The following is a 14366-nucleotide window of genomic DNA, read 5'->3' on the forward strand; positions in this document are numbered from 1 at the left end:
ATGTTTTTATATTATGTTTTAATTAGTTGACTAAAGGCCTAAAGCGATTTTGGCTCCTAAACCTTTTTCTTCAGCAAAGGTCATGGTAAGACACAATACGGCGCGTTTTGGAGTTCCTAACCTTTGGCAGTTGCTACTTGCTTAGAAAACTACAATAAGCGAGAAGAGTAGCGCGCCACCATCACAAAACCACAGCAGCCGCCGCCGCTACTTACCAGTCATTCATTCCACAATAAACAGATTAACAGCTGCCTCCCCCTCTCTCCCTCTGCTCTGTTCAATGGGTGAGCATCACTACAACCAAGGAAAAGGAAAGAACAAGAAACAGCAGCAACATAACAAAGGGCATGGACACACGCAACATTCCATGAAAGACACTAAGACCTTCAACCGCCATGGCTCTACCGCTCCTCAACCATCCCGTATCAGGTATTTCTTATCCCTTATCCCTATTCGGTTCCTTCTCAACTGAAACTGAACGTTACACTATTCGCAGGAAACAGGTTGATCCTGAAATATCCAAATACTTGTTAGAAATCGCTAACCTTTTCGAAAGTAATGCGGTTGAGTTGGAGGAACGCACTCTCATATGTGGGAACGCTCTCGAAGAGACTAAGGGATTCGAATTTGAGGTCGCAACTGATTACATTCTAAGCCACACTTTGGAAACCATCATTCAGGGATCTGATGTTGAACACCTCTGTGCTTTCCTTCAAAGCTGTGCCGATAACTTCCCTGCTATTGCCATGGATAGGTCCGGTTCTCATGTAGCTGAGGCAATCCTCAAGTCTTTATCAACTCGTGTTCAAGACAATGATGCTCGCCCTCAGCTCGAGGAGGCTTTAACCACAGTATGCAAGGTGCAACGCAACTAATTCTACTAGTTACAACCAGTTCTTAATACTACATTGTCTCTTAGATAATACTTTTCTGTGATTCCTTGTTCTTGCTTTAATGTATTCAATTGATTAGGTAGACGGATTAGCCGGCGAAAGAGATTAGTTGATGTTGCACATGCATATTTTAAAACATGATGTCAAATTGTTATACCTAGCTTTGCTGCAGATGTGAATTCTTCTTATACGTGTACTACTCACTTGGCAGGTCATGGCAGCTAGTTCTGTTGAGGTGATGCGTAATTGCTATGGTTCTCATGTGCTTCGCACTCTACTTTGCCTTTGCAAGGGAGTACCACTAGATAAGTCTGAATATTACTTTTCAAAAGCGGCAACTGTACTGGCAGGGCGGTTGAATTTGAATGTTTCGAAGAAACACGATGCAACAAAATTTCAATCTGGATTTCCAAATTTGCTCAAGTTATTTGTGTCGGAGATGTTAAAGAATGCTGGGAAAAGCATCAAGACTCTACAAGTTGACCCATTCAGCAGTTTTGTTTTTCAGGCATGTTTTCCAAATATATTATTTTGTTGTTGTTGTTGATTTAATGAATACAGCATCAGACTTGGTTTGGCCTTTTCTAATATCATGTTAAAGGGGAACCTTAAATGTGGTTGATGATATGATGAAGCTTCTGTGAGATATTATAGCCTGCTTTTGAGTAAAATTTCTTTGGATTTGTTTGCTTTATAACTGTCTCTGTCACACATTAAAGAGATTCTAGAATTTCACCTTAACTTGGTAACCTCTTGGGTCAAAACATTTTCTATGCTGCCTTTATGTGCTCCTTGTTCATTTTACACTTTCATACCTATCATCTTAAATGATTTTCTTTATTTAATGGCAGACGACTCTACGGGTTCTGGCAGGCAACGATGAAGAGTTGTTACATGTAATTCCCATCCTTCTTGGCTGCAAAGATAAGAGAAATCCAGAGGGCAGTTTTTTAGAAGATACAGTAGTTGCAGAGCTCATAAAGTTGTCAAAAGAAGCTGAATTTAGCCATCTAATGGAGGTGAGAAAAATATAGATGAGGGGAAACTGTCTATAATTAGCTATATTAGTGCTTGAGCTTGTGAATAATGCAGAGATGATGTTTTAAAATCCTACACATAATTTGTTAAATCTTATTGTAAGAGATTTTTGGAAGTTTGAATTTTCCAAAATCTCTACAACAGACTTGAATTTTTGCCATGGCTTCTTGAGCTTGTGAATAACGCAGAGATGAGTTTTAAAATCCTACACATAATTTGTTAAATCTTATTGTAAGAGATTTTTGGAAGTTTGAATTTTACAAAATCTCTACAACAGACTTGAATTTTTGCCATGGCTTCTTGAGCTTGTGAATAACGCAGAGATGAGTTTTAAAATCCTACACATAATTTGTTAAATCTTATTGCAAGAGATTATTGGAAGTTTGAATTTTCCAAAATCTCTACAACAGACTTGAATTTTTGCCATGGCTTTTTGGTGTTAAAGAACCAATGCATATTTTCTCATTTAACCTTTCCATGAGTATAGTCTTAAAAGGGTTTCAAAAGTTACACCTTAAAATATGTCTTAGTGGAAAGTTGTTTTAGTGGAAAGTGGTCTGAATCTTGGATGTTTTATGGGGTCCATTTCTAATAATTTTATACTTTTGCCTTTAATTTTATGGAGGCATCAACGAAATCCTTTCTCTATAACATTTGGAGGTAAGCAAGTCTTCTAAATCTTTTGCAGGTTGTTTTGGAAGTATCTCCTGAGGCCTTGTTCAATGAATTGTTTACGAAAGTATTCAGGAATTCATTGTTTGAGTTATCATCTCATCAACACGGGAACTTTGTTGTACAAGCATTGATTTCCCATACAAGCAATCAAGATCTGGTATTACGCCTATATTTATCTCTGAATGATTGAATCTCATTAATCTTATTAATACCGGATGTTTTGCACTACTTGTAGAGGGGGTGATCTATTCTAAGTGTAAAATTGGTTGCTTAATAGTTAATATTGCACACACTGTACTTGTCTCTACTCCCTAGCATATATTCTTTAAACAATAAAGCTAGGCAGCCAAGCTTTTTTTGAACCAAGTCCACCTATTGTACACGCTTCTTCAACTTGTTGTCGTCATTGTCTTCTTCTTCTTCAACAATGTCGTCATCGTGGCTGCCTCCTCCTCCTCCTCCACTTCCTCCTCCTTCTTCTTCAAGGTCTTCTTCAATGTCTATTTCTTCTTCTCTTGTTTGATTTCTTCTCCTCCTTCTTTTTCCTCCTCCTCGTCCTCCTTCATTATCATCATCATTATCGTCTTCATCGTCTTCTTCTCCTATGTATGTTTAGAAAACTAGAGCACAAATTTTGATTTACATGTCCAAAACATTGATACCCAACCAACAAAATATGCATAGCACAGAAATTTTGGTGTACAATACAGAAATTTTTGAAGGACCACATGTCTAAAACATTGATACCCAACCAATAAAATATGCACAAAACATAAATTTTGGAGCACAACACAAATTATTGAAAGACCACATGTCCAGAACATTGTCTCATCCAACCAACAAAATACATTCACAGCAAAAATTTATGTTCTATGTGCAAATATTTCTGTTATATCGATAAATTTGTGCTATGTGAAAAAGTTTTTGTGCTATATCAATAAGTTTCTGGGCTCACCAACAAAAATTTCTGTGCTGGAAAGCACGGAGAAGGAGGATTGATGATGCATGCATGTCTTTCTTTTTTTCTCCTGGGCTTGTGCCAACTTGCTTAGACTTGGTTACAAAAACTCTTGTAGATGTAGCATCACCGTTTTTGAAAATGCCTATTTGTGTTATAGTTCTATCTTTCCAAATTCATTTGTCATGTTTGTTTGAATCCCTTTAATTGTTTTTCTAGATGAGGCTGATCTGGGATGAACTTGGATCAAATCTGGAGGATCTTTTCAAAATGGGAAGGTCAGGAGTTGTTGCAGCACTTATTGCGGCCAGTGAGAGGCTTCATTTTAATGAACACAAGGTTTGCAATTTTGTTGCTAGTATCCAAGATGAGTCAATTGACCTATATATTTGTCTTTGAAATTGTAGACTAAGTTCTTTGCTTCTAAATCTTCAGTCAAAGCTCAAAAGTAAATGATGTAACACTATTAACTTGTTGCATGCTGAAGACATCTTACTTTCATAAATCTGGTGATCATATTTGTATAAACTTCATAACCTTTTTGTCACTTTGTGGCAGTGCTGTCAATTCCTTGCCAAAACAGTGTGCTCAGCGGATGAGTCTCCAAAATGTATTGTTCCACGGCTACTATTTCTTGATAGCTATTTCTCTTGTGAAGACAAGTCCAATTGGAGCTGGCAAAGTGGAGATAAAATGCATGTCATGGGTTCTCTGATTCTGCAGGCAATATTCCGGTTTAAAAGTGTAAGTAAACTTGAATTTTAATCGTATCTGTGGCACAATTGATAAAAGGGTAAGGGTTCTCCCACTGCATGGTGTTTGTTACAAACATATGTAGATGCTTCTGAAGTGTAACCATAGGAACCATTGGATTCCTAATTGTTAGGAGATCTTGCATTCTTTTAGAATTGTTTACTCTGGGAATGGGCATTGTTATGTAGAGCATGCCTTGCACTGTTGGCTGAAAAGTAATTGAAAGGAAAAGATGATCTATTATAGGAAAAGGATAAAGAGGAATTGCATCCGGATTCCTTCCAATTCTTTTTTTGGGTTTAGGGTTAAGAAAAGTGTTACTCATCGCTTCCTGATCTGATATTAATGTTAATGATCCTGAAGTCAAAAGGAATGCCAAACTAGACTTATTCGATGCTTGCAGACCTGCCATTTGTTGTTTGTAAATAAAAACCTTCATTCTTCACCATTAATTATGAAAATCATGATCATCTCCAAGTCCTCTTGTAGCATTGTAGGATTTTGGAAGATTAATATTCGGGGGCTTGGGGACAGGTTCTCCCAGTTTTTAGAGATGGGTTATTCTTTATGTGGTTTCTTTTACCTGAGATAATAATGGACATTCAGATACTGGTAGGGTAGTGAGCTTTTGGTGTCATTATGATGTGATTTTATGCTTAATCTGGAGTCAATGGAAACATATATACCATGACGTGCTAGTTTTGGGTATATATAAGAAGTCATTTTTTAATAAATTTTTATTTTTATGTAAAGTTGTATTAATTTGTTGCCCATGTTGTCCTACTCTGTTTTCGCAGGAATATATTAAACCTTATATCATCAGTATAACATCCATGGAAACACCTCATGTTCTTGAGGCAGTGAGAGATGCAAAGGGATCACACGTTATTGAGGCCTTTCTAAGCTCAAGTGCTTCTGAAAAAGAGAAATGCAGATTAGTTAAAAAGTGTGTCTTCATATCTCTTGAATTTATATCTATTTGGATGTTCTAATTTATGCTAAAGGAGTAAATTCAGTAAACTCTGTTTTTAGGGTTTATTTATTTATTAAAGACGCCACAACCTCTCTACACTACAAGTTGAAATATCATAAAATTTATGTAATAGAATGCAAAATCACTGCTTTATTGAGTAACTTTGTTTTCTTTTTACTTATTTGTAGACTAGAAAGCCATTTTGGAAAGGTAGCAGCTCACTCATCGGGTGCTTTCGTGATTGAAAAGTGCTTCACTGCCTGTAATCTGTCACTAAGAGAGTCTATAGTTTCTGAGTTATTGGCTGTGCGGAGTGAGCTCTCGAAGACGAAGCAGGGCTCTCACCTATTAAGGAAACTAGATGTTGACTGGTATGCTGTTGGCTTTTTATTGTGGAATGGCTCAATTTATTACTTTCCATTTTTTCCCCCTCCCCTCAATCCCTTGGCTCTGCCCTCTACTAAAGAGTCCACGAACCAAGAATTTATCTCCCCCCCTCTTGCCACACACAAAAAAAAGAGAAAAAGAAAGGCAAGCATTTTATTGGAGGGTTTAGCATTCTTACATCAAAAACTATGCATTAATCTGGCATCCAAAGGAATGCTGTAGTTCTGAATAGTTGTTTGCTTGTAAAATTGAGTTTATAACATTTTTCTTTAATGATTCATGCCTTTGCTTTGTTTCTCCAGGTTTGCTTCCCATCCTGATCGTTGGAGGTCAAAACAAGCCTCCAAAGAATTTGCTTATAAAGATTTTTCCTCTACATTTGGCTCCAGTGATACAAAGCCAAGGAGAAAAGATCGGTTTCTTGCCGGAAGTTCAAACAATAAATCAAATCCAAAAACAGTGACAGAATTGAGGAAAGAGATTAACCAATCCCTAGGTACTGCTGCACCATTTCTGAGCAAGCAGAAGTTCAAGAGAAAATCAGAGCAGAAAGGTAAGAACATTGCCAAAGTTGGTGATGACAATAATAACTTTAGAAGGGGAAAGAAAATGTCCAACAAGAAAAAGGTTGGGAATAAGAATGATACTGCAGCTACGGCAACAGCTAGAAAGTCTAACAAGAAACGGCAAAGAGATGGTGATGTACGTGAAGCTTCTCTCAAGAAAATGAAGGATAACATTGATTAGAGTGGAGGATGACTTTTTTATTTTTGTTGGAAAATATTCATGCGTGGTCAGAAGGTGGGATTTGATGTATGATAGATTTGGATGACTTTCTCTTTGCTTACGATTTTGTATCATTTATAATATCAGCTAGACTTTGTAACTGAAAAGAGCAATCGCGTTGTGTGTCAAAAGGTAATTATTGCAAAAATATAAAATTCTTTTCCCCAAATCTTCTCTTTCCCATGTCCTCCTTGACTCCAGTATATCATTGGTGTTCTTCTGTATGTATGTAATGCTTTGCTACAAACTTCAAGAGATAAATCCATGTTTAAGAATACTAATATCATATATTGTGTATCAGAACTCAACAAGCTTGGTTAGCAAAACTGTGAAATACAATATAAACTGTTGTACATATAATCACTGGCACTTGGCAGTTGGAAGGCAAAACACCATTGTACACTAACAGTTCTGTTTGCTTAGAAAGGGAAACAAGAAGAAAATGAAAGACATGAGAAGAAAAACGGGTGTGTTTGGCACTGCTGCAGTGTTTGTTCTGTCTCTCAACCATCTGAGGGAGGGTTGAACCTGCGATGGAAATACGGTGTTTCTGTCAATCATAGGCAGCTGCATATAATCGAATGGCGAGAAACTGTTAGTAGTAAGAGTTACTTGTTTTGTGTGGGATTTGATTTGCTTGGTGGAATTCTTCGTAAAGACGAATCCAGCTGCTTGGAACGACTCTTCCGGGGTGGCAAATCTCTTGGAGCTTGAGGAGAGGATGAAGTTTTGGTTAATGACAAAGAGCGCACTTGTCGGGATGGGGGAGCCTCAGCTTTGGCCCTAGAACAGGCTGATAATAACAGTGATAGCACAAGAGCAAGAGTAGCAAGTGGCAGGGACCAGCCCTTCATGGTAGTGAGGGGTATCTTGGTTGTTATGGTTGTTGTGCTTGTTGCATTTTGAGTATTGAAGCTAATGACGAGATATTATTATGGGTGGGATTTGGGAATTGCGATTCATTCATTATTTATTGGTATGTCTGAGGCTACAGGGAACATGTGGGATCATGTGCTCAACTTTTGACCGCTGTATCTTGTTTGTATTGTAGTATGTGTAGCCTTTGGATTTGGTGAAAATGGAGACAGATATCTCAGAAAGGTCATGTGATCGGCCACGTGATGTTATTGTAACTGTAAGTGTAGTAGATGATATGATACTGAATATTTATTAGTGGGTGACAGTGGCACCAGGAATCCGATGGACGCATTAGGCAGTAGGCAGTAGGCAGCAGCAAATGATTATCTTAGGTGAGAAGCAGGTAGGCTCAGAAAATTGAAGTGCATGCACCACTTCCTTCCTGCTCGCTTGGATTAGGATAGTTTCATGCGTTAGTCGCGGAAACAAAAGAAGAAAATATTGTTACGCTATATTCAGTGTATGCACATTCAGTAATCAGTAGCAGTACTATGTTTTGTTGCGTATTCCATGCCATGATTACAATTCTCTATCAAAGGCCAATCGTGCTCTTTACTCGCTGCATTTACAGTTTTACACTTAACATTCTTAAATTTAAAATAATCATGCAAGAGAGTTGGTGGGAGTCCTCCTCCTCCTCATGACCGTATATTTATTTATATGTTTACATCTCAATGTCCTAATGTTTTATGGGGATAGAGATCAGAATCAGATTCTTTATTTGTTTATTTGAAAACCGCTCTCATTGTCTGGATTGTCCTCAGATACCAGTGGTAAGGCTAAAATGGTCTTTGAAACAACGAAAGCAAGGTTGGTTTCCGTTTCGTGGGAAAGATACAATAATGCGTGCGTGTACTGTGTAGACTAGCGAAGGAATTCAATTGAACTCAACCGTTTTGGTACCTTGGTAGTGCCTTCCACCGAGTATCATTATCAACTTTTCCTCTTCGACTTCTTTCTTTACACTGGATGTGTATTGGGATTGGGAACCTGAAGAATTCATTTCTGTGGTAGATTAGAATTAGGTTTCTCCCCCCTCTCGGGTAATTTCGTTTTCTGACTATCTCATTCTGTTCAACGCTTTTGTTAAACCGGCCTTCATTGTTCTTTAGAGTAAATCTTTTTTTCTCGCAGGACATTATCCGATGGATAATTTATTAGGGACGCTATTTAGTTTATAGATGGAGTTTAAGTCAGTTGAGTTGTGCTTGTTTAGTTGGAGGGACTATAATTCTTTGCGGATGAAGTTCTGATTTTGGTTTTCTCCTATCACGTGCAGGCATACCATACAGCTTACTACACTCACTAAATTATGTGCGCGCTTATTGACTCTAGCTAGCTTAATCATGTAATGTAAACCCATGTTTTGAAATCTTAACTATGCTGTCTTCATCTTTGCATCTTAATCTTTATGATTGAATAAAATTCGCTTGCCTTTTACATATGTTAATGTTAATACCCAAAGCTTGGCAGGTAATGGAAATTAATTTGGGGAATGAGAGAGAGAAAATAAGCGCATAGGAGGGCCTTCAGCTTGATTCTGTTTAGAAGTTGTTGGATGGCGGAGGAATCATGTATCAAGCGACTTCAAGTCGAATATAGAGCTCTTTGTAAAGTACATTATATTTCTTCTCTCTAAGATTGTGTTGTTATTTTTCTATGTTCACATTTTGGTTGCTTCCATAGTTCCATTCCATGTCGATTTACAGTCATATGGCTATCGTGCTTTTCCAAAGTTTATACTTTATACATCGCTGTTTTTATATATTTTAAATTTTTTAATTTATCTTGTAATATTTTTTTTTTGGTTCTCCATCTTCGATAGTCTACCACGGTGCTATATTTATTGCTATGAGTCTATGACTAGTGGATTGTCTTGGCCTGCATCAATCAATTCACATGGAATTTTTTGTTTGAAAAGAAATGATAAACAGAGGACAGCTTTCAAAAGAATGTCAATTGGATGGTGCTTAATTTAATTTTGAATTTGCAGGAGCCTGTTTCCCATGTTGTGGCTTGTCCCTCACCAAATGATATTCTTGAGTGGCGTAAGCTTATTTTATAATGTTAGCTCTTTGCAATCTTTTTTTTTTCCTTTTTGTCTGGCCACTGATTTTGGAAACCACTTAGTACTTGACATGAATCTAATTTTCTCTTGAAAACTCAGATTATGTGTTGGAGGGAATTGAAGGAATGCCTTTTGCAGGTTTGTTAATATAGCAATAGTTGAATATTGGTATCTCAAATATTTTAGTACTTTTTGTCTTCTGTCATTTGAAAGATTCCAATTTATGAACTCATTATCATTTGAATATAAACATGATAATGTCACCCGATCCCACTAGGGATACAAGACTTAGTTGTTGCCTAATTGCCATATTGGGGAATTCATGTATCAATGCTGTGGTATTTACAGTTTTTTTTTCCGTTGTCCTATTTTTAGGTGGATATTACCATGGAAAGATCAAATTTCCTCCAGAATACCCATTCAAACCACCTGGATTCAGGTGATGCTTCTTGCTGCTGTAGTATTATTTTATCAGTGTTCATTTCAGTTATGTGGTTTATTGTTATATTACCTAAGCATATGCTTTTGGTCATATATAGCATGATTACACCTAATGGACGGTTCATAACAGAAAAAAAAATATCTGCTTTTCTATAAGTGACTGTAAGTTCTTTTGGTTTTATCCATTAGCATAAAATCAACTAGTACTGAGTTACCCATTTTGTTTCAATTTTATTTTTGCGGGCTTTTGTTGCTTTTGCAGTTTGTCCTGAAAGTTGGAAGCCTATGTGGTCGGTATCAAGGTGAGACGGATTCAACATGAAATTCCTCTGTGCTTTGGTTTGGTTTTTTTATATTTATCTTTTACTTTTACAATTATTTATAAGTCTTCGTTAAGCAATTGGCACATGAGAGAATCAGTTTATGTAGATTATTACTTTGTAGCTCTGTACTGCTATTTCTAATTTATGGAATATGAATGCAGCATACTTACAGGCTTCCTTTGGTTCATGGTAAGTGTGTTTTATACTTTCCATATCGTAATGAAATTATAGTTTCCTCTTCATACCTTTTATCACAAAGCATTTATTCTGTCTTGCTTAATGCTCCTTTTCAACATTCTTGTTTGTTGACACTCCTTTTCTGCACAACGCAATTTACTAATCAATTCATTGTATTTGATAGTCTACCATGGTGTGGTGTTTTACTTTTCTGCTTTTGGCAATTGGCGGATTTCTTTTTTGCAGATGGACGACAGTCCAACCACCGGAAGTGTGAACACCATGACTGCCGAGCAGCATCTAGCAAAATCCTCCCTTGCTTTCAATTGAAAGAAGTAAGCCATTGCAGCAGCAATTCATGATGGAGGGGGCAAGGTCCTAAAAATTGATATTTCACTTTTAATTCATGTTGGTTATATGATTTTCTATGCAGTGAAACATTCAGAAAAATGTCCCAGAGTACGTGGAGGGCTATACGCCTATACCTATGGATTCTGGAAAAGGCTATGCCTATCCCTTCTTGGAGGGCTTGAAGAGAGTAGAGAGCTTGAATGACATAAGAAAAACCAAAAAGCAACCATTTCCAACTTGGATGATGTTATTGCTCTTATCCATCTTTGAGGTGGTATGGCATTGCCTCTGATTCAACTGTGATTGCATGGAACTATATTATTTACAGATTATGGGTCCGTTAAATGCTGTTCGACTGGTTCGAATTTTTTTCCTCGCACTGTCATCCCGGGGTTTGTATTGGAATTGATGAACTTAGTTTGGAGGCTGCATTATATGATCTCAGCTAATTTTACTCCTCTACTCTGTGTACGTTGCCATATCTGTCCATAAATATATATTCTATAAGTTGCATGCATGAATCTTATGATGTGTTCAGAAATTCCTGAAGTCTGTATTCTGGGTTACCGTTGGTTGTTAACAAACCCATCCACTTTTGTTTCTCCCCCAAGTAGTAAATACCACTACTAATGCTCTACTAGTAGCAGCAGGACATGTCAGATTTATCTGTATATTGTAACTCCCATGCTAGATGTCTTACTAATGATTTGTTTCTTTTCTTTATAATATTCAGTCAAAGCGGTTGTCCTTTGAATTAGTCGTAAATCAACATGTAGAAGTACAAAACAAAGTCATTGAGTTCGAAGACAGAGAAAACGACAATGCAAGTGTGATGTAAAACTAACTAAAAATGGCGGCAACGAGTTATAGAAAATGAAGAACAACCACTGTTCTTAAGGGTGGTAGTTAATGAAACTCCACCAATATATAGGTTAATAGGTTTGATTCAGTCCATATTGATGGTGGAATGCGTAGTTGTTTGTTAATAATAATTTAAAATTAAGCAAGACTATTATGCAGTCGATTTTTAAGATAAGAAAGGAAGTTCACATATCTAGTCTTTTTGTCGCCCAAAATAGTAGAATATAAAGAAGCCGCCCTTTTATAGCTTCCGTTTTTTCTTTTGATGCCACGAAGAATGAAACGTCTATTTTGTCATTAATTTGAATTTGTATTCGTATTCGTAGAAGCATGTCATCAATACAAATAACAGTCTGGCCTCTGCAACGAAGCTGTAAATGTTTCAGACAATTTTGATGGCTGAAAGGGGTTTCCTAAAGGGCAAAGGCTAAAGAAATTCAAGATAGAAAAGAAATACAATTGAGTTCATGAAAGCAGGTCATTTATGAGCCTACTACTCTAATGTTACCTATAGTTTTTACAATATAAAAACAATTTTTTCCGCCATGTACATAAAAATGAAAGAAAGAAAAAGAAAGAACGAACGAGCATCCCTGAAAATTCCTAGCTAGCTAGAGCTCTGCCCTGATCCCGTTGCATGTTCAAGGTCTATAGAACGTGGACTAGAAGGATTCATCCTCCTGTCCCTGCTTAACAGCCTCTTCAATGATTTCAGTCTCCCTGTAATGGGAGATTTCATCTCATCTTCTTCTGCAAACCTGCTTGCAGAAGATGAAGTGATCTCGCTTGGTATATCAATCACCAACGATCCACCGCCATGATGGTGAACTCTGTCACTGCTGCTAGCTGAAGAGGACGAGGACGAAGAAGTAGTAGTTTCTTCCAAAGAAGCACCATTAGAAGAACTCACTTGGGCCTGGTTCCCCCAAACGAAGACATTTGTGGGGAAAGCTGCATCAGAAGAAGATTCGGTGGCAGAGGTCACAGGGTTTCTGCAGAGGGGGCAAGTGGAATGGGATTGGAACCACATATCAATGCAATCCACGTGGAAGCCATGATTGCACTTTGGTAACAACCTCGCCTTTTCCCCCTCTTCAACCTCCGAAAGGCAAACCGCACATTCCATACCTTCCTTGAAATCTTGCGGCTGGAAAACCAACACCGGCAGGGATCTCAGCACAGAAGGCTCAAGGCCTCTTCGGACAGCGCCGGAGCTGGCCGGGTCTTGACCAGGAGCAAACACAAAGCGCCGCCGCCGCCTTCTGGGTTGAGGAATGTTGCTCTCTCCAATGCTCCACCAGAACCATTTGGCGTAGAGATGGAGGAACAGCACGAACACAACCACCATGAACAAGACTATTACGGCCACCACCATGATCTTGCCCGTTAACTCAACCGCCGGAGACTCACCCAACTTGTCACTTGGCACCGACGAGTCACTCATCGCGACAAAGTCACTGTGAAGTTGCTGAAAGAGAACACGGAAAGTAGAGGTTTAAATTTAGCAGCTAGTTGCAGAGTCGATGGGAATGAGGGAAGGTTAGTTTGTTTATAACTTTTAATTTATATATATATGCAGAGAGTGCAAAGAGAAGAGGAAGTTGGGTTTGGTTTTTGAATGAGAAGGTTTAGAAGGTTGAAAATGAAGTTTAAGGAAGAAGCGTACACGAGAGCGATCAACGCAAGTTGGAGGAAGAAGAAACAACCCTCCACAATGGACTTTGGACTTTGGACTTTTAAAACTAACGAATGACGGCATTCAAAGCTTAATTAATAAAAAAGTAAACATCCAACATAAACCTTGAAAGAATTTATACAAGACTTGGTATTTTGGTTTAAGTTAAAAACTTAAGAGCCAACTATCTTAATTATAGACCAATATTTTTAGTTAACAATTCAACATTTTTAATTGAATAGTTTAATAATATATTTTTAATTAATTATAGTTATTTATTGAAAATTATTAGATAATTTAATATGTTTGACTAAATTATTATCTAACATCTCTCAATTATTAAGTTATCCGTAAATATTCACTTAAAAATAAAGATCAAATTATATAATTTTAAATTAGGGATTAATTTGAATGGTTGTTCTAATAGTAAATAGTGCTAAACTGCTAGTTGTTATAATCCTTAATTACTTATGCTATGTGATGCTGACCAAAATACCATATTAGAAGACGCCTTTAAAAGTTGAAAGTGAAGCCACCACTCATGTCCCTTTTCCTGCCATCCATGCCTCCAGGAACTTTCATCTACTTCTATCCAATTGCCGTGCTTTGTCTTGTGTCGTGTTGACCGTGAATGTGAAATTATATATTATATGACTCGCATATTTCTTTCTTCTAACGATTTTGCCCTAAAACGCTCCAATTCAGATCATTCAACGTATCAACCACGTAGAAAACGAAATACAGACTAAAATATCATCTCTGTTTCTTTCCAGAAAAGAAGAACCATATCTTGGCACTGCAAGTGTAACTGTAACACAACACTAAATTCGATTATATGCACGCCAAGTTGGATTAGGCTCATGATTAATTAAGAGTTATTAGAGAATTATTTACTGTACTGGATATATAAATAGGTCTTCTACATTGTCGATTAAATCTAAAATAATCCATTTGTTAATTTAAAATAATTTCCCTCTCATGCCAAATGCTATTATAATAAAATAAATTAATCCAAATCCATGCTCCTGCCACAAAAAGGTTGTTAGCCTGACAGTGAAGTGAGGCGCAAATGGCAAAGGGTTAAAACAT

General features: G+C 37.2%; 2 protein-coding genes, 1 long non-coding RNA gene and 1 pseudogene across 3 annotated transcripts; 2 read left to right on the forward strand and 2 right to left on the reverse strand.

The window, feature by feature from the left end:
• LOC107646164 (pumilio homolog 23) lies at positions 79 to 6632 on the forward strand. The gene is made up of 10 exons (XM_016350367.2): positions 79 to 429; positions 497 to 860; positions 1105 to 1401; positions 1745 to 1912; positions 2620 to 2763; positions 3784 to 3903; positions 4123 to 4308; positions 5115 to 5263; positions 5479 to 5661; positions 5980 to 6632. The coding sequence occupies exons 1-10, from the start codon at positions 281 to 283 to the stop codon at positions 6422 to 6424; spliced, it is 2205 nt and encodes a 734-aa protein (XP_016205853.1). The 5' UTR covers positions 79 to 280; the 3' UTR covers positions 6425 to 6632.
• Positions 6777 to 7714, reverse strand: LOC107648080. The gene is made up of 2 exons (XR_001621718.2): positions 7076 to 7714; positions 6777 to 6991 (listed from the first exon to the last, which is right to left on the reverse strand). It is a non-coding gene; the product is annotated as an uncharacterized LOC107648080 (long non-coding RNA).
• Positions 7869 to 11594, forward strand: LOC107648081 (annotated as a pseudogene).
• Positions 11878 to 13316, reverse strand: LOC107646165 (RING-H2 finger protein ATL3). Its single transcript, XM_016350368.2, has one exon. It carries the CDS (start codon positions 13044 to 13046, stop codon positions 12210 to 12212), a length of 837 nt encoding a protein of 278 aa, XP_016205854.1. The 5' UTR covers positions 13047 to 13316; the 3' UTR covers positions 11878 to 12209.

The sequence above is a fragment of the Arachis ipaensis genome, chromosome B06, assembly GCF_000816755.2.
Source record: "Arachis ipaensis cultivar K30076 chromosome B06, Araip1.1, whole genome shotgun sequence".
NCBI lineage: Eukaryota > Viridiplantae > Streptophyta > Magnoliopsida > Fabales > Fabaceae > Arachis > Arachis ipaensis.